Source organism: Vipera berus (genome assembly GCF_964194415.1).
Source record: "Vipera berus genome assembly, chromosome: 1".
Taxonomy (NCBI): domain Eukaryota; kingdom Metazoa; phylum Chordata; class Lepidosauria; order Squamata; family Viperidae; genus Vipera; species Vipera berus.
This window is the reverse complement of record NC_138202.1, coordinates 170,049,918-170,074,491: the sequence shown is the minus strand read 5'-3', so window position 1 is coordinate 170,074,491 and position 24,574 is coordinate 170,049,918. Positions and strand designations below refer to the sequence as shown.

General features: G+C 38.7%; 2 protein-coding genes across 4 annotated transcripts in view; one reads left to right on the top strand and one right to left on the bottom strand.

Annotated features, from left to right (window-relative positions):
* Positions 1 to 24,574, bottom strand: part of GLS (glutaminase) — a 348,826-nt gene that overhangs the window by 190,867 nt on the left and 133,385 nt on the right. Inside the window, exon 16 of one of the 2 annotated variants that reach the window (XR_014025747.1) lies at positions 20,178 to 20,209. The exons of the other annotated variant lie outside the window; for it this stretch is intronic. The gene's annotated coding sequence lies outside the window, so the exon portion shown is untranslated. Of the gene's footprint in view, positions 1 to 20,177; positions 20,210 to 24,574 lie in introns of those variants that run through there. 2 annotated transcript variants of the gene reach the window in all.
* STAT4 (signal transducer and activator of transcription 4) overlaps positions 1 to 24,574 on the top strand; it is a 43,754-nt gene that overhangs the window by 16,538 nt on the left and 2,642 nt on the right. The window contains exons 8-23 of one of the 2 annotated variants that reach the window (XM_081322296.1): positions 400 to 551; positions 2,334 to 2,492; positions 2,723 to 2,815; positions 4,475 to 4,534; positions 6,641 to 6,658; positions 6,751 to 6,844; positions 9,763 to 9,807; positions 10,617 to 10,700; positions 15,219 to 15,317; positions 16,464 to 16,599; positions 16,837 to 16,889; positions 19,570 to 19,664; positions 21,512 to 21,648; positions 21,959 to 22,150; positions 22,287 to 22,353; positions 22,986 to 23,094. In XM_081322296.1, coding sequence (XP_081178422.1) covers positions 400 to 551; positions 2,334 to 2,492; positions 2,723 to 2,815; positions 4,475 to 4,534; positions 6,641 to 6,658; positions 6,751 to 6,844; positions 9,763 to 9,807; positions 10,617 to 10,700; positions 15,219 to 15,317; positions 16,464 to 16,599; positions 16,837 to 16,889; positions 19,570 to 19,664; positions 21,512 to 21,648; positions 21,959 to 22,150; positions 22,287 to 22,353; positions 22,986 to 23,094 — 1,593 coding nt within the window. The remainder of the gene's footprint in view (positions 1 to 399; positions 552 to 2,333; positions 2,493 to 2,722; positions 2,816 to 4,474; positions 4,535 to 6,640; positions 6,659 to 6,750; positions 6,845 to 9,762; positions 9,808 to 10,616; positions 10,701 to 15,218; positions 15,318 to 16,463; positions 16,600 to 16,836; positions 16,890 to 19,569; positions 19,665 to 21,511; positions 21,649 to 21,958; positions 22,151 to 22,286; positions 22,354 to 22,985; positions 23,095 to 24,574) is intronic. The other variant, XM_081322297.1, reaches the window with a different exon arrangement.

The following is a 24,574-nucleotide window of genomic DNA, read 5'->3' as shown; positions in this document are numbered from 1 at the left end:
AAAAAAGATCCTTCATGTTCCTACTTGGGATGGGGGGGGGCATCACATACAGGTCTGTGGAAGTCTAAGTGGCTCGTCCTTCCCTGCATGTGTCTCCTTTCAAAGCAGTAGTAGTTAAAACTTTAAAATAAAGTTAAAGACACAGAAGCAATGCTACAGAAGCAGCTTCGGTTTTGTGGCTGCTCCTATACTGGGGCTGCTTTCTTGGAAGACAAATGGGTTTCTTAAACTAGCCACTGCTCTGATGCTAGATGGTGATAAATTAACCAACAGCAAACCATGTGTATAGATTAAGCTGAAGAAGAACACAGCTTAGGTTGTTATACAAATCAGATCGCTGTTTCCCCATTTATGAATTCTCTCTTACTCTAACTACGGTACCTCTCCTGTCCTTTATAGGAAGTTCTCAGTAAAATGGCACAAATAGTAAGGGAGGTTGATGCCTTGGTGAATAACATATTAATAGAAGAGTTATTGGACTGGAAGAGACGGCAACAAATTGCTTGCATTGGAGGCCCTCTACACAGTGGGCTTGATCAGCTGCAAAACTGGTAAAGTGTTATCGCTTGTTTCTCTGTAAAGCACAACAGGAAATGTGATGCTCTGTGGCTTTTCCATCTCAGTTTAGTCAATAAAAAGTTTCTTCTGAGAGATTAACAGAAGTTGTCGTTCAGCAATTTCTAAGAATCAGAAGAGCCAGACACAGAGATCATTGAAAGAGGCATGCATGGGCAACAAAAACGCTTCTTTAAATGATCTTTGTTTCTGACTCTTCTGATTCTTAGAACTTGTTTGCAGTAACATAAAAGCAAAAGGACCGAGGCTGAATCATACAGGTAATATTTTCATACCAAATCGTGAAGCCATTGTGAGGCTCTTAGCTAACTGTGAAATCTCTCTGCAAAGCACCCTGTCTACTGGGAAGGAGGGAGGGAGCTGAATTTACAGCTCATGTTCGTATGGAAAGTTCTCCAAACGTATGGCAAAAGTGGTTTTCCTGCTCGCATCCAAAATAAGTCCATTGAATTATTCTAATGTACTGGACTTGTGACTGCCCAGTTCAGAACAACTTTGGGTGGCAAACAGCAGTTATATAAAATTATGGTGATACAGAATAATAATCTAGTTGTGCGCTCAAGGCCTGGGGGACAAATTCAGAGGCTCCAGAGGGCAGGAGTAGCAACAGAGAAAGCATGTTTCCTGGGTCCCATCAGATGACATATTTTAACCAGGGACCCAGAGAGCGCTGTTTTAAGGAACAAGCAGGCTCTTTGTCACTTGTTCTCTCTGGAACTGGATTGCAGAACAAATGCAGTTCAGCTTTCTATTTCTAGGCTACTACATTTGTAGTTCCGACAGAAGAGAGTAGTTGTAGTTTGTAGTTCCACACTGCGTTTCAGTGCAAGCTAGATAGACAACACTTTTGGGATAGCCTCTTTTAACTAAATTACACAGTATTGGCATTGCCTTGGAAAATACATCTGGCTGGCAGACATAGACATCTCTGGATGTTTACCCATGCCTTTAGGAAAGAAGGCCTGCTATTTACATTTTCATTTATCATCTTAAATATTAAGTGTTTCGAAATATTATTACTACACAATTAAAGCACATATTAATAAATAAGTTAACAGCTTCCCCAGTGCTTTTTTTGTAAAAGAAAAAGGTGCCGGAACTCACACATGTCATACAACCCTCCTTGCCTATCCTACAAGGTTCCATCCAGAAAAGGTGCCGGAACTCCGTTCTGAGCGTTCTATGACAAAAAAAGCCCTGAGCTTCCCATAACACTGTAGTTGACATTCATACTTTCATTAGGTCTTCAGAATAAAAGCAGACCTCATCTTGAAGGGTCCATTGGGGAAAGACTGCTTTAGAAAAACCTGAGTTAGGGATTAAGCAAATTTGACTTGCTTTCCGAATGGTGCCTTTGATAAAACAGAATTAAGGCTGTTTTCATTTGAAGCAGAGAATTACTGGACATAAGTTGCCGTGAATACTTTCCTAAGCATATATGGGAGAGCAAGTCTCCTTTTATAATTCGCCAGAAGAAGAGTTCTAATTCTAAGTAGCTGATTTTCTATGGCATGAAAGAGCAGAAAATTGCTTGCTAAAAAGGTCTGTGTGTGTGTGTGTGTGTGTGTGTGTGTGTGTTTCATACCAGGAAGGAAAACAGTACTTGTGGTATTCTCTGTGGCAGGTGTCAAAATAGCATTGCTGACCTTGAAAATCATGTAGCTTTTCATTAGGGGAGGGGGGGAGCCATTAAAGTAAATAATGTTAGCCCCAGCCAAAGTTTAATAACTTGAATCAATTTTTTTGTATTTGTTTAGTTTCACATTGTTGGCTGAGAGTCTTTTTCAAATAAGAAGGCAGTTGGAGAAGCTGAATGAACTTTTGATAAAGCTCACCTACGAAGGAGACCCCATCCCATTACAAAGACCTCATTTGTTGGAAAGAATAAATGCTTTACTTTACAGTCTTTTCCAAAGGTACGTACGTCAGTTTTCATTTTCATCTGAAGTTCTACTGGAAACTATTATATAACACTCTTTTCGTCTCAGCCATGGAGATATTTAATTTTGCAAGAAATTTTCTGAAAACTGGGTTGGATAAAATAAGTAATTTTTTCATGCTATCTTGAAGAAACAAAGCTGCTAGTCTTGCAATATTTCACCAGGATAGCTTGTGGACTGCAGACAATTATTTCCTTTCTCATTAGTTCATTTATAGTGGAGAGGCAGCCTTCCATGCCAACTCATCCTCAGAGGCCTTTGGTTCTTAAAACGATGATACAGTTTGCTGTTAAACTTCGGTGAGTAAAGGTTATTGCTTGCCTTTTATTTGATTGGTTTAATGTTTTGGCATATTTCTTAAAACCTGTCGTGGGCCCTAGACCAAATTCCTACAGAGGCACACAGGCCTTCCATTGGCTTTTATGCAACAGTTTGCTATCGGGAGGAGAAAGGTTTTTAGATAACTCTTAAGCCTCCAAATGGGTTCTTCTATCCAAAGACTCGGGAAGTTAAAGTTACAACTTGAGCTGTTCAAGCAAGCCAAATCATTTCCCCTCTTGCTTTAACTAACATCATTGGCCACATTATATTCCATTTCTGCCCTTTTCTACTTGTTGGCATGTGTTTGCATTTTCATCAGCATCTACCCGATTGCACCGATCGTTAAGAAGAAGAATATTCATGTTATTTCTGTTCAAAACCAGAGTGGGATTGTGGGGAGGGGGAGAAAAATTTCAGGTGGCATCTTTGGCTGTAATAATTATTTATCTTAACAGGGCCTCCATGAATTGGTCCTACTCTAATTCAGCAACTGTTTTGGGTTTAGGGGAGCTAGCAGGATCCCTTTTAGCTTCTATACCAGTGGTGGTGAACCTATGGCACGCGTGCCAGAGGCGGCACTCAGAGCCCTCTCTGTGGGCACGCACGCCACCACTGCCAGCAGTTTGCGCAGGTCCATTAGGCCGCCACCTGGAGCAGCAGCCCTACCCAACACAAAGGAGGCAAAGCAGCCAGCTAGCAAACTTGAGTAGAGGTGGTAGAGCATGCCCACGCCCAGCAAGCCAAAGGCCACCCCGAGCAGGGGAAGCCAGATCCCCATCGGCGCCATGGCCCCCCAGGCCCAGCTAGGATTGCGTGCCTCCCCCCCATCTGTGCTGGGCCTCCTGCCCACCCCCCCACCCCCAGAGACCCCCTGGATCTCCCCCAACCCTGCCCCTACAGGCATCCCCCCCATGAGCAACATCGAGGTGGCCATGCCCACTCCAGCCACGCCACCCAGTCTGCCGTGACAACTGCAGCCATGCCCACCCAGTGGGCCACACCCCCATGGCCCCCCTGAGGGCACCACAATGCTGAGGCGGCCCTGGCACTTTGTGATAAATAAGTGGGTTTTGGGTTGTGGTTTGGGCACTCGGTCTCTAAAAGGTTTGCCATCATTGTTCCATGCAGTTTACTTTAAACAAGCCTATTAATTCAGAGATTCATTTCCTTTCCTCTCTATTCCCTTCCCATCTACAGATCCCCAGTAATTATTTCCTTGCTGATTTCATATTGTCAGCCAGCAGCCACCAGATGTTTCCCCTTATCTCTACCTCTTTCTCTTAGTCCTTCTGAGGATTCTGTTTCTTTTGCTTTGACTTCTTTCACTTACAGATCTATGCAATTAGAACCCTAGCACTCAAATTCACTTCCTTATTTTCTTGACAATCTCGGCATTAACATTAACACCAACATTAACTTCTTTCCTTATTCCTCAACTCTGCTGCAGCCAGCTAGGTTGCATATACTTGATGGCAAATCCACCGGTAACATTGTGAATCTGGTTGGCATTATATACACAGATGGCCTAATTTGCTTTCAGTGTTAGAAGATTGCCATGTTGTCTGAGCGATGCCTGAGGCGTTGTTTGTGGAGAACAGTATTTTGTCGTAGTAAATCCCACAATTTTAACTTTCTAGGCTGCTTATTAAATTGCCTGAGCTGAACTACCAGATTAAAGTGAAAGCTACTATTGACAGGTAAGTAACTTTTTTTAAAAAAAATTAGATCATTATAATATTTAGTAAAAATTCTCCAGATATTTTGAAAATGTTTGACACTAACTAATTCCAACTAGATTTGCTTCAGATTTTTACATGATCAGAATAACACTTTTATTTCAATTTACATTTAACAAAACATATTTAAAACAAACAATGATTTAGCTTTGTATGCAGATCCCAATATTCCTGTATCTCTCATCTAAATATTGTTCAGGCTTCTAATGTTGCTTTGTGCCTGAAATATTTTCTTCAGAGCCCATTGTAGTCTTTTCTTGCCAAAATGAAAGATGAATCGCCAATGTAACTTACTTATTTATTTAATCATGTTTAGAAACCACCCATCTTCCTCCTTGCCATGCATCTACAAATATTTAAGACACTTTGCAGAGACTTAAGAAAATAAGTCAAGGGAGTGATAGAAATGTAACAGGGTGGCATTGTTTATTTCTTTGTTTATCATTACTACCCAACATTTCTCTTTGGTTAACACAATATAGAAAAAGAAGTTTAAAACATTCATGGTAAGAAGAAAATCAGCATAAAATCAAAACATGATAAAGAACATGATTAATGAACAAGTCAACACATAAGTGTATTTGGCAACTGAATCATCATGAAAGTCTTTCCACTGCTTTGAGCCTGTGTTGTTGCTCCACAACAAAACTAGACAATTTTGATTGAAGTTCTCTTTATGTTGCTTGCGGTGTGAACCTGAAACTCAGAGACGTCAGCGTTCTAATGCATAAAGTTGAAAAGCCAAAGAATGCCCTTGAAGTTCACCCGGATAAGTTGTTAGACTTCATACAAGAAGCTGATGACAGGATTTAATCAGACTTATGAGTACTATAATAACTATAGTATGGTGTAATAAAATGGTGGTGTTTTTAGAAGACTTAAAGATGCAATGTTTGAATAAACTTCCACAGCTTATTTTTGATATTGGATCTCAGGCAACAGGCTAAGAGTTAAACAGTGGTAATGGCATGGGGACCGTTAGGCAAACTCCTTACAATTCTATTGTAAATGTGGCTTTTTCAGACTGATTTTGCCTTCAGTGTTTTTCAGTATCTGAACTTAAAAGGAAAGACCATTCTGGGAAATGGGAAAGATCATTATATGATCCAGAACTGGGTGCTGTCACAATGCTGATGACCCACAAACATCTGAACTTGGACAGCAGATGTTCTTTATGAGGGGGCACAGTTCCAAGGCTCTATTCTGCGTAGCAACTTTAAGATTGATGGACTTCAACTCCCAGAATTCCCCAGCCAGCATGAGTTGAAATCCACAGGTCTTAAAAGTTGCTACGTTGGACACCTCTGGCATAGAGTTAATTTTCCCAGAAAGAACTGGGAACTGGGGAAGGCTTCTAGACCAGGGTTAGGCAACCTTGGCTTTTTTATGACTCGTGGACTTCAACACCCAGAATTCCTGAGCCAGCTGGCTGAGGAATTCTGGGAGTTGAAGTCCACGAGTCATAAAAGAGCCAAGGTTGCCTACCCGTTCTAGACTAACATTTCTCTCCCTGGTTCCCTATATTGAGGATTGACCAGGAGGATCTTTTATCAATGTCAGTTTGTGCCCCAGGATTTCCCCTCCTAGAAATACAGAGTTCTGGTATTATCTTTAAAACCCTAAATACTGAAGAGAATGTCTTTTTCCATATGAGTCTACCCCCATCTCCAATGATCCCCTAAAGAGACTATAATGTCTTAATACTTGCCATAGGCTTACGGTATCTCTTAATAACTCAGGTCTTTTCTGAAACCACCCCAACCATATAATCCATTAAGATGACTGACATCTCTGTTGATTTTTTTAAAAAAGCTTTAAAAATTTAGCTTCTGTAACTGGAATTTATTTTATTTTAAAAGGCCTTAACACATGGTTTTTCAACTGGTGAAGATTTATTTTTTAAAATCTATTTGTTTTAACTTATATTGTATGTTTTTATTGTAAACCACCAAAGAGCTCGCACGTAGCAAATTTAGAAAATCATTCAGATGATTAAAGAAAGACATTATGTATGTTTAAAGATTTGGGCAAGATTGACTTGTTTGTTTGTTTTTTTTAAAAATACAGGAATGCCTCTGCTATAAGGTAAGAAAATATAAATGATGGAGTTTGAAGTATAAACACACATTGCTTCTTACTATTTTACCTGCGGTTCTGAACCAGGATATGTTTTCTAGCAATCGCAGATTTGTTCTATGTGGGACTCATGTAAAAGCAATGAACATGGATGAGTCTGCAAACGGGAACCTTTCAGTGGAATTTCGACATTTGGTAAATCAATATTTTTTTTTCTTTTGGCACAGGAATTGGAAATCCTTGCTTGTTTCTTAGCCTTTGTGGATATGGCATTCCTGTTAATTGTGTTCTGAGAGTTTCCTTTGAACTTGGCATAATTTAATTAGAAGCTGTGTAGTGGCCGGATCCCTGTCACTGCCAGTTAGGTTCAAGCTATACCTGACAACTAAATGCATGTTTGCATCTGACTTTTATAGGTCTCTAGCATTAACTGGGGGATGGGTGTGAATAATTCATAAGATCAGAGCACTCTTTTCTCAGCATCAATTGGAAGAATTCCCTCAAAAAAAAATCCCCTCTCTTTAGGAAGAGAAAAACACCAGCATACATTCCTTTAATTATCACCTCCTGCCATTCAGATAGTCTTATTAATATTATTATTAAAGTGTATTAAATAGAAATATGAATTTAATTGTCAAATATACCTCGGGCCTTACTAATCAGGAAGGAACAAGTATTCCTCTAAAAAGGCATTTCTCTAACAAGCTTTCTTGTTATCTTAATGTCTGTGTCAAGTCTTCATGTGTTTTGGCATGTATAAAATTGTAGCTTTTCTAGAAATTGTGAATGAGGGGAAAAAGGTGTTTTTTTTGGAAAAAACAGAAAAATTGAAAATATGTAAAATATCCTTATATTTTAACATTCTTTATAGATATAAATGTATATAAATAGGTGTTGCTGCTAATCTGTTCAGAGACAGAGAGTTCAGAGACTCAGAAAAGATGAACAGGAGTAAATCCACCTATTTTTAAATTAAAAGTAAACAAAAACAATTTTATGAACAGGGTACCAAATCCTTCTTTTCTTGGGAAAACGTTACTGCCCGTCAAAGGTGGAAATGCATCCTTAAATACAACGAGAAAGTTGCATTTCCTCCTTTGACAGCTAAAAATTTATTCTCTCAGAGATTCACTGAGTTGTACTGAGTTACTAGGAACTTATCCCCTCTATATGCAGGAACTGTTATCTTCTGAGACTATTACTAGCCTGTAGAAATCGTAATTCATAGTTTTAGTCACAGTTTGGGGGACAAAAAATTCACAGCAATATTATAAAAACTTTTCTATATTATTTAAAAATGAAATATCTCTGAATCATTGTAACAAAATCAAAACTGTATTTGACAGAAATCGAATTTGTTCCAAATTTATGTACAGAGTAGTTTTTTTTTTTTAAAAAGATTTTGTTCTCACCAGCCAAACATGCTTTATTTAGATCACATATGTTGAAGCATGAACTCACCTCTTATCTATTCTTTCATAGTAATGTTTAGTTTCTTGGAATATAATAAATTAACTCTATATGCACTCCTGTATGGCCTTTACTCAGAGGATCAGTTGATATGAACAAATAAAACATTATTTAGCAATAATGTTATATGATGAGACAGTCCAGGATATGATGAATTAATTTAGAAACATAGGTTTCCTGCTGTGTATTTAGCTTGTCATAAGGAGTTTCAAAACTTTCTCTTCAGTTTTATTTTAGTTATACGTGCTATCTTCTTTTTTTTTCTTTTCTCTTTTTTTATTCTATCCAAGTATCAAGTCTCTCTCTCTCTCTCTCTCTCTCTCTCTCTCTCTCCCTCCCTCTCTCTCCCTCTCTCTCTCCACCTCTACCCACCCCTTAGTTTTCTAATTACCTTCTTCATAAGGATGTGGTCAGTTTGTTCTTTACTTAGGTTGTATAGAACAACCAATAACCCTTTCACTGCACTCTTGTTGTTTTCCACTTTTTGAAAACAATAACAATTCCATTTATTTATTCCATTTATTTCCTCTTCTCCTAAAGCAGGGGGTAGGCAACCTTGGCTCTTTTATGACTCTTGGACTTCAAGTCCCAAAATTCCTGAGTCAGCTGACTCAGGAATTCTGGGAGTTGAAGTCTGCGAGTCATAAAAGAGCCAAGGTTGCCTACCCCTGTCCTAAAGTATAAGTCATGTTCCTTTAAACTGCTGTTTCAGCTAGGATAGGGTCGCAATTTGCAGGAGGCCCCCTCCAGGATGCTTAGTTGGGAGATGCAGAAAAGGGTCTCTTGAAAGAAGGACCACTTGCCAATACAATTTTCTTGCTATGGATTTTTATTGAGTTGTTCCAAATACTGAGTAAAAGATAATATCTACAGAGTTATTCTTTATGCGCTTAAAAAGCACAACAATGAACAGGTAATCCTCAGTTCAACAGTTCATTTAGTGACTGAATGGCACTGAAAAAGTGATTTATGACCATTTTGCACACTTACAACCGTTGTGGCATCCCTATGGTCATATGATCAAAATTCAAGGCAACCGGTTCATATTTATGATGGTTGCAGTGTTGCAGGGATAAGCAAAGTCAATGGGGAAACCAGATTCACTTAATAACCGTATTACTAACTTAACTGCAGTGATTCATTTAACAACAGTGAGAAGAAAGGTCGTAAAATGGGGCAAAATTCACTTAACAACTGTCTTGCTTAGCCACAGAAATTTTGGGCTCATTTGTGATTGTAAGTCAAGGACTACTTGTAGATACGGAATACTCCAGCACAGAGATCCCCCCTATATTATTATCTTGTTAGTATGAGCTTTTTACTGGTTATTAAGAACAAAATATTACTGTATACGTGGGAGGGAAATGTATATAAACATGATAAAATAGTTGAACAGACAAATTAATTATCATAGCAAAATATAGTATGGGAGTTGTTGATGTACTTTTCACTGTTTTAGAAATAGCTGAATTAAGCCACTTGAAAAAAATGAAATCCATTTCAGAAAAGTCAGGCAATAGCCACCAGTAGCCCATATCATGTTACTTTAATATTTATTGGTAAATATTGAATCTCATCATGAAACATTTATGTGAATAAACGCTTTGCATATTGAAGTGGTTCTTATTTTTTAATTCTTTTAGCAGCCAAAAGAATTGAAAGCAAGTGGTACAAACAAAGGAAACGAGGTAGGAAGAAATAATAGTCTGAGCTCAAGAAAAATAATACTGTGTAGCATTTGAAACTTAAATGTTAATCCTTCCTAAGGCCTATTACTTAAGGAACAAAATAGTACTGAAGCAGTAGAAACATAAATGCTAATCTTTCCTGAGGCGTATTATCTAAGATGGAGCTACTTAAAATGGATAAATTAATTCCAGACACATATAATGGCACCATGGTTTACTATTTGTTACAATGCATTATTTGTTTAAAGACAAGCAAATCTGTCTTAATGATGAACACTACCCTGTACCCTAAACTCAGGCAAAAGACTGTTTCTTGAAAAGAAAAATTGTATAAATGGAGCCTAAGGATCTGAATAACCAGTTTTTAAATAACAAAGTCATATTAAAATGTTATTGCTAAATGTTTACGCTCAATTCATTTTCCCCCATTTAATACAAAAATTAGCTTAATGGCTCCCTCTTCTGGTCTTTTTTGTCATCTGAACTTTACCAAATGAAAATACAAAATACCGGTAATATCTATAATATGCAATTTTGAGTTTGAAATTAATATACAACAATATGCAATGTCCAGAGTCACTTTGTAGACTTAAGGTGGGTGGCATATAAATTTAATAAATATACAAATAAATAAATGTACTGTTGTGCTCTGCTTCAGTTTCACTTACCTGATTTGAAGACGTGAACAAGCCTATGAATTGCCCTGACCCTTATGTTTTAGCAAAGATAATCCTGTAAATATCATAAGGCAAGTGTATTCTCAACAGTTGTAATCCATGTCATTTTAAAACTATTATTCCTCTTTTCAGATTCCTCAAGTGGTAACTGAAGAACTCCATTCAATCACTTTTGAAACACAGATCTGCTTATATGGGTTGACTATAGATTTGGAAGTAAGTGTTTTTAATCAGGCTGAATGAGTGGGGAAAAATTGAATTCTAAATAATGCACATGACTCACTAGCAGTTTGTGGTAATGGACTGTATTCAGCTGATGAAATAAGACTGCTTTGAAGACATCTTGTGGCTCTCTCAAGTGAGCAAAAATGTCATCTAGACCTTCATTTGAGGTAGAAAGAGAGATTGCAACTAATTGCTGCTTTAAAAAAAACCAGGTTCTACATAATCATTTTCTCTTGTCATAGCTGAACCTTGTTTCTTTTTTTTAAATATATGTTTTATTAATTTTCTATTTTCACAAACAAGTGCCCAATAGGCAACGTGATGACTGAGTCCATTAGTGATTCTGTGGTACATGTAAGCTTCTTCCAACTTCTTCCACTATTACACCCACCAGTACATCCTCTCTTCTTCTGGCAATAACCATTGTTCCGCACTAAGCAAATACAATTCTTATTATTGTTAGTAAATATACAATTGCATATCAACATTTGTTACATTTTTCTAATAATGTCAATAATATCAGTTTAAAATATCTTTTCTAACCAAAGCATATCTTAATTGCATTTGCACTCAATTTCCACTTATTTAATCCATATCCTATTTCCGCTTTTTTCACTTTTAATTTCCCATTCATGTTCAAAGTATCCCAATCATTTATAATTTCAAAACAAGTTATATTTGGGCAACCAAAAGCATCCCTTATTCAAAGTTCTTTGTTGTTGTTGTTGTTAGTTGCGAAGTCGTGTCTGACCCATTGCGACCCCATGGACAATGTTCCTCCAGGACTTCCTGTCCTCTACCATCTTCTGGAGTCCATTTAAGGTCACACCTACTGCTTCAGTGACTCCGTCCAGCCACCTCATTCTCTGTCGTCCCCTTCTGCTCTTGCCCTCAACCTTTCCCAGCATTCGGCTCTTCTCCAGTGAGTCCTTCCTTCTCATTAGGTGGCCAAAGTATTTGAGTTTCAACTTCAGGATCTTGCCTTCTAAAGAGCAGTCAGGGTTGATCTCCTCTAGGACTGACCGGTTTGATCGCCTTGCAGTCCAAGGGACTCTCAGGAATCTTCTCCAGCACCATAGTTCAAAAGCCTCAATTCTTTGGCGCTCAGCTTTTCTTATGGTCCAACTTTCACAGTCATACATTGCAACTGGGAAGACCATGTTGTTGTTGTTAGCTGCGAAGTCGTGTCCGACCCATCGCGACCCTATGGACAACATTCCTCCAGGCCTTCCTGTCCTCTACCATCTTCTGGAGTCCATTTAAGCTCACGCCTACTGCTTCAGTGACTCCATCCAGCCACCTCATTCTCTGTCGTCCCCTTCTTCTATTGCCCTCGATCTTTCCCAGCATTAGGCTCTTCTCCAGTGAGTCCTTCCTTCTCATTAGGTGGCCAAAGTACTTGAGTTTTAGCTTCAGGATCTGGCCTTCTAAAGAGCAGTCAGGATTGATCTCCTCTAGGACTGACCGGTTTGATCGCCTTGCGGTCCAAGGGACTCGCAGGAGTCTTCTCCAGCACCACAGTTCAAAGGCCTCAATTCTTTGGCGCTCAGCCTTTCTTATGGTCCAACTTTCACTGCCATACGTTGCAACTGGGAAGACCATAGCCTTGACTATACGCACTTTTGTTGACAGGGTGATGTCTCTGCTTTTTAGTGTGCTGTCTAGATTTGCCATGGCTTTCCTCCCCAGGAGCAAGCGTCTTTTAATTTCTTGGCTACAGTCCCCATCTGCAGTGATCTTGGAGCCCAGGAAAATAAAATCTGTCACTACCTCCATTTCTTCCCCATCTATTTGCCAGGAATTGAGAGGGCCGGATACCATGATCTTGGTTTTCTTAATGTTTCATTTCATCCCAACTTTTGCACTCTCCTTCACTCGCAACAAGAGGCTCTTTAGTTCCTCTTCACTTTCTGCCATTAGAGTGGTATCATCTGCGTATCTTAGGTTGTTGATATTTCTCCCGGCAATCTTAATTCCAACTTTTGATTCATCTAGCCCTGCCTTTCTCATGATGTGCTCTGCATATAAGTTAAACAGGCAGGGCGACAGTATACAGCCTTGCCGGACTCCTTTCCCAATTTTGAACCAATCAGTGGTTCCGTGTCCAGTTCTCACTGTTGCTTCTTGAGCCGCATATAGGTTTCTCAAGAGACAAATAAGATGGTCTGGTACTCCCATCTCTTTAAGAACTTGTCACAGTTTGTTGTGATCCACACAATCAAATGCTTTAGTATAGTCAATGAAGCAGAAGTAGATGTTTTTCTGGAACTCCCTAGCTTTCTCCATGATCCAGTGTATGTTGGCAATTTGATCTCTAGTTCCTCTGCCTCTTCGAAATCCTGCCTGTACTTCTGGTAGTTCTCGATCCACATACTGCTGGAGTCTAGTTTGTAGGATTTTAAGCATAACTTTACTAGCATGCGAAATGAGTGCAATGGTGTGATAGTCTGAACATTCTTTGGCACTGCCTTTCTTTGGAATTGGAATGTAAACTGATCTTTTCCAATCCTGTGTCCACTGTTGAGTTTTCCAAATTTGCTGGCAAATTGAGTGTAGCACTTTTACTGCATCGTCTTTTAAGATTTTGAATAGCTCAGCTGGAATACTGTCGCCTCCACTAGCTTTGTTGTTGCTCAGCTTTCCTAAGGCCCATTTCACTTCACATTCTAGGATGTCTGGCTCGAGGTCAGTGACCACCTCATTGTGGTTATCAGGGATGTTAAGCTCATTCTTGTATAGTTCTTCTGTGTAGTTTTGCCACCTCTTCTTAATCTCTTCTGCCTCTGTTAGGTCCCTGCCATTTTGGTCCTTTATCTTGCCCATTTTTGCATGAAACGTTCCCTTCATCTCTCCAATTTTCTTGAAGAGATCTCTAGTCCTCCCTATTCTATTGTTTTCTTCTATTTCTTTGCACTGTTCATTTAAGAAGGTATTCTTATCTCTTCTAGCTATTCTCTGGAATTCTGCATTCAGTTGGGTGTATCTTTCTTTTTCTCCCTTGCCTTTCACTTCCCTCCTGTCCTCAGCTATTTGCAGCTTCCTCAGACAGCCATTTTGCTTTCTTACATTTCAAAGTTCTTAGCATATTCTTATTTCCCTTTTCATACCAAGATATAATGTTCTGATTACAAATCCTAACTATCTAGTTATTATAATACTTCTATTTCTAACAACCTATTCTTAACCATATTCAAACATCTAATTAGTTACATAGCGTCCCCTCTAATAGGTCAGAGCTTCTGTTTCCTTCAATCTTACTCTAACTTTCTTCCTTTGTAACTTTCCAAGTTAGCACATTTGGATCATCAAATAATTCTTCCCCTGTTTTTGTATATATTATCTGAAGCAAGAGAAGCAATTTGATTAAAGTGTTTTTGGAAGAGCTAGCTTGTTGATATTCATTAAACCACCTCCCTCCTTCTCCAGTTCCCCACAGTTCTGTTAACAGCTTTATCTTCATAGCTGAACCCTGATTCTTAATTATTGGTCAATAGAACAATGTGATTAACTGTCAATGGGCAACTCTGCCTGCCTGGCCCAAGTCAGTTAAGCAAAAATGGATTCATAATTAGCTTGGCAGAGTACAACTGCACACTTTCTTTTTTCTGATTGGAGATGAAACATGCAAACCATTATTTGCGGCTTTGCCTATCACCATTGTCAACAAAACATTAGATTAGATGAGACACTGATCTGATTCAATGAAGTTCTTTATAATGTAGATTAGGTGTTATAACAGTGCTATAATGGTTAATATTTCACGACAATAAAATCCCTGACTTTGCTACAATTTTATAACAAAATAATGGAATAGTGTTGTATTTGGCAACAGTGTGGTGCTGCACGAACAAGTAAATACCTGTTCTAGATGCCTGAAAGTACATATAATGAAATAGGGGATTTTTGGAGCCAGTATAGCATGAAAAGATTTTAGATGATTCTCATTTCTTGTGTTTTTTTGCATGTGTAACTTCTGACATGACTGATCTAGACTCTCTGCTAAGAATGTCTACTTGAAAACCAGCTGCTGATGGATTGAAGAGTTCACCAAGAATTTTGTGCTCTGTGCAGACTTGCTCCTTCAACTGAATTTGCCCTTTACTTCTTCTTTCCCATGCTCTGTTTAAAATAAAAACTGAATCTGAAAGAGCTAACAAAATTAACCACATTATTTGTAAGGTCTCAGCATAAAAACAATCCATTTGTGTACTGCACATTAACAGTTCCCTAATTTATTTAGAATTCTTATTCATTTAGCATGTACAATTTGCTTGTGAGGTAGATTAGGTACATTATGCATAATCCCTGAAGTATAGCCCAACTGTATAGCCCAAGAAGATTCAATCCTTGCAAAAATTTGAGAGAGCCTATTCTCATCAGGATTCCTTTCTAACGTTATAATACTTCTGGCAATGTATTTGTTGTAAAATTGCAATCTCTTCCCCGGGCAATTACATCTCGCTACATTCGGTGTCTACATTGATTTCTCCATCTTATCTTTTTCATCAGACGAGCTCTTTACCAGTGGTGATGATTTCTAATGTCAGCCAATTGCCTAATGCTTGGGCTTCTGTTATTTGGTACAACTTGTCAACAAGTGAACTCCAGGTACATTTTGCATAGCTAATTTATCTTTTTCACAAGTTGAGTATAAATGCAACTATATATATGTTAAGTATTTGTTAAGTATTTTAGAATATCTTGCTAGGCCCAAATACGGGCCAAACCTTATTGCCTGTATCAGCCTAACCTAAGGCCATCCACAGGCTGTAGTCACAACTGTGACAACTCATTATTTGTGTAAATCTTTTGGATTGCTAACAAAGAATTAAAGGGAGACGTTTGTGTGTGTGCGTGTGTGTGTGTGTGTGTTTGTGTGTGTGTGTGTGTGTGTGTGTACCACCTGCTCATTGTTTTTTCCGGAGGTGCTTCCCTTGGTCAAAGTCTCTTTTGCAAATGGAAATAATTATTCCGTTCACAAAATCTGTATGCATGTTTATGCTCCACATTTTAAAAAATAGGTGTATTTTAATAGTTTCCTTCATATCTCTTTATGTTCTTGTTCATTTATGCTCATATTATATTGCATGCCTTTTCTGTAACATAGGTATTTTGTAGGCTATTTTTTTTAACCTTTTGGAGAAGAGCAACTGCTGTAATTGTCTTTTGCTTTTTCCAGTTTGTAAAATGAAATTATGAATTTGAAAGTGTTTATAAAAGTGCATGTTCTCATATTTGGGGGCTGCAGAATAGCCAGTAAAGCCACTGGCTTACTACTGCAAACTTCATAGCTGAAATTAGTAAGGCAAAATAAAAATTAGTACACCCGGTATAAGAGGCATTATGGACTTAAGAGTACCCTTTCCTAGACCTTAGAGCTACAGCCAGCAATTTGCATACAGACAAAGATATTTAGCATTTTACAGTAAACCTGAATTATAACTGCATGTTTTGCCTCTGAAAATACTCATTTTTTATTTCTGAAGTGCAAAACATTACCATATTATTTGGAACCTATTAATATCCTTATTTTCATGATATTACTGTGTATGTTCTGTGTATGTACTGTATATGTTTCATTCCACAGTCTCCAAAATGAACTCTTGAATTTTCACAATATTTAAATACAATTATTATTCATTCCATTTCTACCCCTATCTTTGGGCTCTCAAAGTCTCCCAGCAGTTTATAGTAATACATGAAAACTGGAAATGAAGCTAATCAAATTCTGTATTAATTTTCATTTGGCTGCAGAACTTGGCTTTCTTTAATAATCCAATCCCTGTCACTTTGAGTCAGCTCTTAGAAGTCCTGAGCTGGCAGTTTTCATCATATGTTGGCCGTGGACTGAATTCAGATCAACTGGGCATGCTGGCAGAAAAACTAACAGGTAGGAACTGAGAATGTGCTTTGCCTTATCAGACTAAAGAAGCATGTATACAATTTCCCATCCACTGTTTGACGTGGACATGACAGCTTCAATTATGGTAGTAGAAAAGAGTCTTTGCTTTGAAGCTCCAATTAAGAAAACAGGTTTGTCTTCTTAAACAATCTTGACTTTATTTGAAAACAAGTATATTTTTTTGGGGGAAAAAAGTCACTCACTTTTTTCCCCTTTATATTGTAGGGCAACAGATTAATTCCGGTGATCATCAGCTTTCATGGTCAAAGTTCTGTAAGGTACTGTATGCTCACTTTCAAAATGTTACTTTCCTGCTTGTTTTTAATTACATGAGCTTGATCCTGAAGTATCATAGGACCTTTCTATAAGGGCCTGGTTTTTTCTTTAGAACCACCTATAAGATTGCACCCTTATTTTTTTTTCTATAAGGTTCTTGTCTTAAGTAAACGTAAATTTCTGTAAGCAACCTTCCTTTGTTAAAATGCACTCTCCCTATTGCAAATAAAACGGCTAGTGGATCTACCTTGTTTCACTGGTGAATGGGGGGGCGGCGTACTATTTGGAAAAGAAACCAATTGATATGTGCTACAAAGCAAGGGAAAGTTTTTAAATGCATTGACAAATGTTTTAGAAAATGAACAGTGGAAAACTTAAATCTGACAGTTTATATCATTTCTCTTAAAAACCACTGGAAATGCCCGTAGAAGACACATTCACAAAACAGTGTGATCACTTGAAAAAACCAGCAAAATGAGTTTCAGTCTGGAATTTTTACTTAAAAGGCAATTATGAGATAACAGTAGAAATGTTTTGGATATTTTGGAATATTTGGAACAACAGAGTGAAAAACAAGGCACACTGATATTCCTAAATGGAGAAAAGACCTTTGGCAATTTGAATAGAGTTCTGGAATATATGAACCTTGAAGATAATTTTATTAAATGGGTAGCATTAGTTTACATTTCTCAGAAAGCGCAAACAGTCGTTAATCAAAAATTAACAAAACCTTGTGAGATTCAAAAAGGGACAAAATGAGGACGTAAAAATATGTTTCACTAAAGCAGTGATGGCGAACCTTTTAGAGACTGAGTGCCCAAACTCCAACCCAAAACCCATTTATGTATCATCAGGTGCCGGGTGGGCGTGGCCCTTTGGGTGGGCGTGGCCCTTTGGGTGGGCATGACCCATTGGGTGGGCGTGGCTGCAGTGGTAACGGCAGACTGGGTGGGACTAAAAAGTTCAATCAATCAATTCCAACTTTGTGAGAACTTTTTTTCCCCCGCGAGAAGTTGAAATTGATTGATTGATTGAACCTGTTTCTTTTTGTACATGGCGGCGGAGCCTTAAAGCAAAAAGGTTTTATAAAACCCAGCTGAAGGCCTAGGACTGGGGTAACGGTGCACGTGCCCACAGAGAGGGCTCTGCGTGCCACCTGTGGCACCCGTGCCATTGGTTCGCCACCATGGCACTAAAGCATGAATTGGTTCTGTCTGTGGGGAATGGAAACTGAAACTCTGAAGAAGGAGCCTAAGATAAATTAAGCATTGCAAAAAAATCAAAGTATTGCTTAAACCACTCAGTGAGAAACTGGGGGAAAATGTTGACTTGTAAAGTTCATTGCCCTCATTGTCTGTATACTAATACTCAAGAGTATTCAACCAGGTGAGTTTGAGTTCTTTACTAATAAAAGGCATACGTATTTTAAAAGGCATAATAGAGATCTCTTAGAATGGAACCCAAGACTGGTATATAGCTATTAAAGATTACAGTTCTTAAAGAATACAACTATTAGAGAACACTTGAACAGAGCTAATGTCACTATTTTAAAAAGAGGGGAAATTCTGATCATTTTGTGTGACTCAACTACAGAACAGCTAGAATAGATAAAACTGATCTTTAAGCACTTTGAAGACAATATGTTAATTACCAGGGCTCAGCTTGAGAGCCTTGTCAGATCAAACTTATCTTATTTTTTGATAACTCCCTTAATAGAATTAGAATTACAGGTAGTCCTTGACTTACACCCACAATTGACCCCTACTTTTCTGTTGCTAAGCAAGACACTTGTTCAGTGAGTTTTGCTCCTTTTCTGCCACAGTTGTTAATGGAATCATTGCAGTTCTTAAGCTCGTAACATGGTTGTTAAATGAATCTGGCTTCCCCATTGATTTTGCTTGTCATAAAGTTACAAAAAAAGTGATCGCATGATGCCAGGACACTACATCCATTATAACTACATGCCAGTTGTCAATTATCCGGATTTTGATCACGTGACCATGGGGATGCTCCAAAGGGCGTAAGTGTAAAAAACAGTCACTTTTTTGCAGTGCCATTGTAACTTTGAATGGTCATTAAATGAATGGTTGTAAGTCAAAGATGTCTGTAAATATATCTTGAATTCAGGAAGGCTTCCTTCATGGTAGCAAGCGAATATAGAGCTCCCTCCAAAATCAGTCTGAAAGAGTACAGGTTCTGCTTATTGGCTGCTTGCTTCGCGACTGCTCAAAGTTATAATGGTTCTGAAAAAGGAGACTTACAACAGATCCTCAGAGTTGTGGCTTTGCAGCATCCGTGCAGTCATGTGATTTAGATTCAAATGCTTTGCAACAGATGACCATTTACAATTCACTGCTGGCTTCTGACAAGCAAAGTCAATGGGGAAGCTGGCAGGACATCACAAGGGGTGATTTGCTTAACAACTGTCACAAATCAGCGTGGTTACCTGACATTCCACTTTATGACTGTGTCACTTGGCGATAGACTTGTCAATCCCAATTGTGGCTGGTAAGCGAGGGCTACCTTTACTCAGCAATAGTTTAGATGGAAAATGGCAGCAGAATGCCACTCTTGGGTGCTCTATTCTTCAATGTTTTTATAAATGACTTGGAATGATTTGTGTTTATGTTACTTAAATATGTTGCTTCATTTGTACTATACCCAACTTGTTTTATTAAACAGGAACACTTGCCTGGTAAATCATTTACATTTTGGGCGTGGCTTGAAGCAATCTTGGATCTGATTAAAAAACACATTCTTCCTCTTTGGATTGATGGGTAAGCAGCATTTTTGCAAAGGTAAAGCCATGGGGAAAGCTTTGCTTGTGTAAAAAAAGGTAAATATAATTTTTTTTATTGGATTTATATATCGCCCCTCTCCCGAAGGACTCGGGGTGGTGTACAGGGCAATTAAAACACAATATACAGCACATAATATACAAAATTTAAAATAAATTAAACCAAGTAGCCCAAGCAATAAAACACATTCTAAAATTTAAAATTTGGAATTTAAAATCTAAAACCCCAGTCCCTCAGTCTAGGCCGGCAAGTTCAAATAGCCAAGTCTTCAGGTCGTGGCAAAAAGAGCGAAGGTCGGGAGCCATCCAGAGCTCAACAGGAAGCTGGTTCCAGAGGGCAGGCGCGCCCACAGAGAATGCTCTCCCCCTGGGGGCCGCCAGTCGACATTCCCTGACCGACGGCACCCTGAGGAGGCCCTCTCTATGGGAGCGCACAGGATGATGGGAAGTTAATGCCGGCAAAAGGTACTCCTGTAAATAATCCGGGCCCATGCCATTTAGGGCTTTATAGGTCATCACCAGCACCTTGAATCTCACCCGGAAGACAACTGGAAGCCAATGCAGCTCGCGGAGCAGAGGTGTTACATGGGAGTATCGAAAGACCCCCATCACAACTCGCGCGGCCGCATTCTGCACCAGTTGGAGCCTCCGAGTGGTATTCAAGGGCAGCCCCATGTAGAGAGCATTGCAGTAGTCTATCCGAGAGGTCACGAGCACATGAGTGACTGTTCGTAGGGCATCTCGGTCCAAATAGGGCCGCAACTGGTGCACCAGGCGAACCTAATTGATAATTCTGCAAAGCTATAGGGAGAAATTAGTTGGCTGAGTTCTGGTTCTGTTCATTCAATTTGCACTTAGCATTCTAACTGTGCGAATTGTGGTACTGTGATCGGAATCAAAATGGGATATCCTTGACATTTTGCTGCAGAAATAACCCAGATGAAAAGGTACATGCACTCAGTTCCACTGGATGTTGTTTGCATAGTCAAGTTAGAGGATGAAGAGGCATATAACTTATTTTCAAATGTTTTTTAACCGATGCATAGTGGAAGGCGTGAGCAAAATGCTTAACCAAATAATTAATAATTAATAATTGTTATAATAATAACAATTCCAATTAGCATGACTTGGAAGAACCATTATTATTAATTCTCCAATGGTATTTATTTATTTTTAAAGAGTTTCAGGAGACATTAATGATGGTGGGAAATGCAATGGCAGAGGAAGGGATATTGAGGAAGAGGTTTGTAGCTTCCTGACTATATATTGTTTCTTTGAAGCTTTTATGAAGCAGATTCTCCTTCAAGTTCAAACACAAGTTGAATCTTGTGACTTTGTGCCCATCTCAATGCAGTTTTCTTGGCAGCAGTATAGAAATGGGTTTGTTACTGCTTCTTCCAGGATGTTTTGTTATTGTTGTTGTTGTTGTTAGCCTCCCAATGTAGCCTGCAAACAGGGAAATTCTTGATGGTTTTTTTCATCTGAGTAATAATCAGATTGAACCTTGTTTAATTTTTTTTCAGATCAGCCAAAAATAGTTAAATTATGTCACCTGGTTGACCACTGGACAAAATACCAATCCTGTATTTATGTCAGAGTGGCAATTGAAAAATAAAATCCTTCCTCCAATGCCATTTCTCTAATCATATGTGGTCTTTTGTTCTTTTTTTATATTACAAGGCTGATTAGTCCTGTCGAATTTACGTTTTGGTCTGCAAACCTGCAATTATCTGGGATTGTCATATAACATTTTCCCAGGTGAATCCCACAGACCTTTTTTACAGGTATGCATCCATATAAAGTTGTACTTTCGCATCCTGTTTACAGGTGCATTATGGGCTTTGTGAACAAAGAGAAGGAACGAGCTTTGCTGAAAGACAAGAAACCTGGGACATTTCTACTGAGGTTTAGTGAAAGTAACTTAGGAGGGATTACGTTTACCTGGGTATCCCAGTCTGAAAATGGTAAGTTCCATACTACTAAAATACATCACACTTCATTTTATCTTCATCTTTCCTTTATGACTCCTTAAATCCTTTGTGCACAGGTACAAAAGAACTCTGCTCCTTTGATCTGACATGCTGAACTACGGATGCTTGATTCGATTTGGCAGCATTTGTGGATTGGGCATTTTATTTTCCATGTTGTGCCTTTGTCCTTTTTATTTTTTTTAAAAAAAATCTGAAACCTATCCTCTTTATCAATTTGATTGTCATATATTATATTGCTTATTAAAATTCTATCCACTTATTAACAACTCTGTTATCTTTGCAGGGGAAGTGAAGTTTCATTCTGTTGAACCATATAACAAGGGCCGCTTAACTGCCTTGCCATTTGCAGACATATTACGAGATTACAAAGTTATTTCGACAGATAACATTCCTGAAAACCCATTGCAGTATCTTTATCCCAATATCCCCAAAGACAAAGCTTTTGGAAAGCACTACAGCTCTCAGCCTAATGAAGGTCAGAATTTATTTTGAATGTCTTCCCTTCCCTTAATTGAGCTAAGTGCATGAAGTGACATCCTCCTACGTACCCAAAATCGCTTACCCTTCTTAGTCTTGATCCAGCTTTAATGTGCATCATATTTTACATTTAGTACCAAGACCTACAGAAGGAGGAACCAAAGGTTATGTCCCCTCTGTCTTCATTCCAATCTCTAAAATGTGAGTAATCATTCTGTTTCAGACATGTCAAACACAAGGCCCGGGGGCTGGATCCGGCCCGCGAAGTGGTTTCATGTGGCCCGTGAAGCCACCCTGGAAACAGTGAGGGAACGGCCCCCACTGCCTCTGGGTCCCTGGCCCAGAGACCCTCCTTCTGCCAGAGACCCTCAGATCTGTCCCACTCCTGCCCAGGCCCCCATAGGCACCCTTGATGCGAACGATGTAGAGCTGGCCACGCCCACCCAGTAGGCCATACGCACTCTAGCCACGCCCACCCCGTAGGCCACGCCCACCCTGGCCATACCCACCCGGCCCCCTGAGGGCAACCGCAATGCTGATGCGGCCCTCCATGAAATTGAGTTTGACACCCCTGTTCTATTTGTTTCAGTTGTTATTATCTAAAGTAATTAATGTAGGAAACTTAGCAAACTCTGCTGTGGGATGTTGCACTTTAACTGAGATGTTAAACACACTGAGAAACCCAAACTCTTTTTTTTTTTAATAATTAGATTATTTGAGAGCAAGGGTGTGATGGAACGAAAGGAAAGGCACTATAAGCATGTGAGAATAAAAATAAGGTGTTACGGTGTATATATCCTGTTTACTAACCCTAATTGTCCTCTTTTTCAAAGTCTGAATAATTCGACAGATCCACCTTCTCCATCAGATCTTCTCCCCATGTCACCAAGTGTTTATGCTGTTTTGAGAGAACACCTGAGCCCTTCTGTAATGGAAACTGCTGTACGTTGCAGGTTTTGTTTATTTTTATTTCATTTACAAACAGGTACTGAACAGAGCCTTGGTGGCGCAGTGGGCTAATGCCTCCTTAAGTAACACCAGCTGCCTGCAATTAGTGCAGGTTCGCATCCCACCAGGCTCAAGGTTGACTCAGCCTTCCATCCTTCCCAGGTAGGTAAAATGAGGACCCAGATTGTTGGGGGCAATTAAGCTGACTTTGTAATAATGCCGCTTGGGGTGTGTGTGAAAGCCCTAATAAGCAGGCATATACATAGAATGAAGGCTACTGCTAAGCTTGTAAGCCGCCCTGAGTCTTCGGAGAAGGGCTGGATATAAATGGAATTTAAAAAAAAATGAATGTTTGATTTGTGAGAAATAACCAGCTATTGGAATGATCAGAACTTATTATTGTTATAACTGTTGAATAAAAGAGTGTTGATCTGCAACAACCTGCTATTTCTTTAGTTTGCTTCTTCATACATCGCTAAGTTTTTCCTGCTGAGAACATCTTTATTGGAGGAAGGATAGCAGCTTGAATATACAGAACTTAAAACAGTCAGTCCAGGAAGGTGAAAAACACCTTACAAACAAGTAAATGCAACTGGAAGTTGAAATATAGCAGAAGGCACATTTGCAAAGGCAGACACTCTGGTTATATCGAAATCATTTGGGGCTGTTGCAACTCAAATGGTTTCCTTAGAAACAAGACCAATTTAAGGAGTTTGTTGGCTCAGTACAATATCAGTTATTGAAACTTTCCCCAAAGATTAACAGCATTAGATTAATATTCCAGGTGGATTCCTGAAAAAAAGAGATGCTGAAACTATTCAAAAGCTTAGAACCTGGGCTAAAAATAGAGATGTAACTAGATAAAATATATTGATTAAAATTGGAATATATTATTTTTTTAAAAAACAAACAAACAGTTCTTCAGAGAGAAATGTTCTTTGGCAGAGAAAATTGCTTTTATCCCTGAAATGCATTTTCCTTATTTTTTTTTCATCCTGCAGATATCTCTGTTGGTTTATTAGTGACTCAAAATTTAAAAAATCTTTTGTAATTCTTGCTAGACCTTTACTTCTTATAGATTTCAAATACTTTTTCACTAATTTCAGTTTCCCTCTCTGGAAACTAATGAGATGGGCATGCACAAAATAATTCTGAATGCAGTAATAGCATTTTGAAATGTTTATGGATATTGTTTATTCAAAACATATTTTAGCCCAAATGTTTAGCTACCTACTGGTACCTCTTCAGACAACCTGTCTGTCAGAGCTACTTTATTTTGCAACATCTGGTTCCATCCCTTACATCGTTCTTTAATTTCTGCTTACCTTACGTTTTACAGATACAGATACATAAATAGTGCCCTTTGGTACTCTTCCATTTTTTCACAAAGAATCCCAATTTGCTATGAAACAAGTTGAAATTGACAAAAGTAAATGGCATCCAATTTTATTCTATAGCTCATGGAGTAGACGCT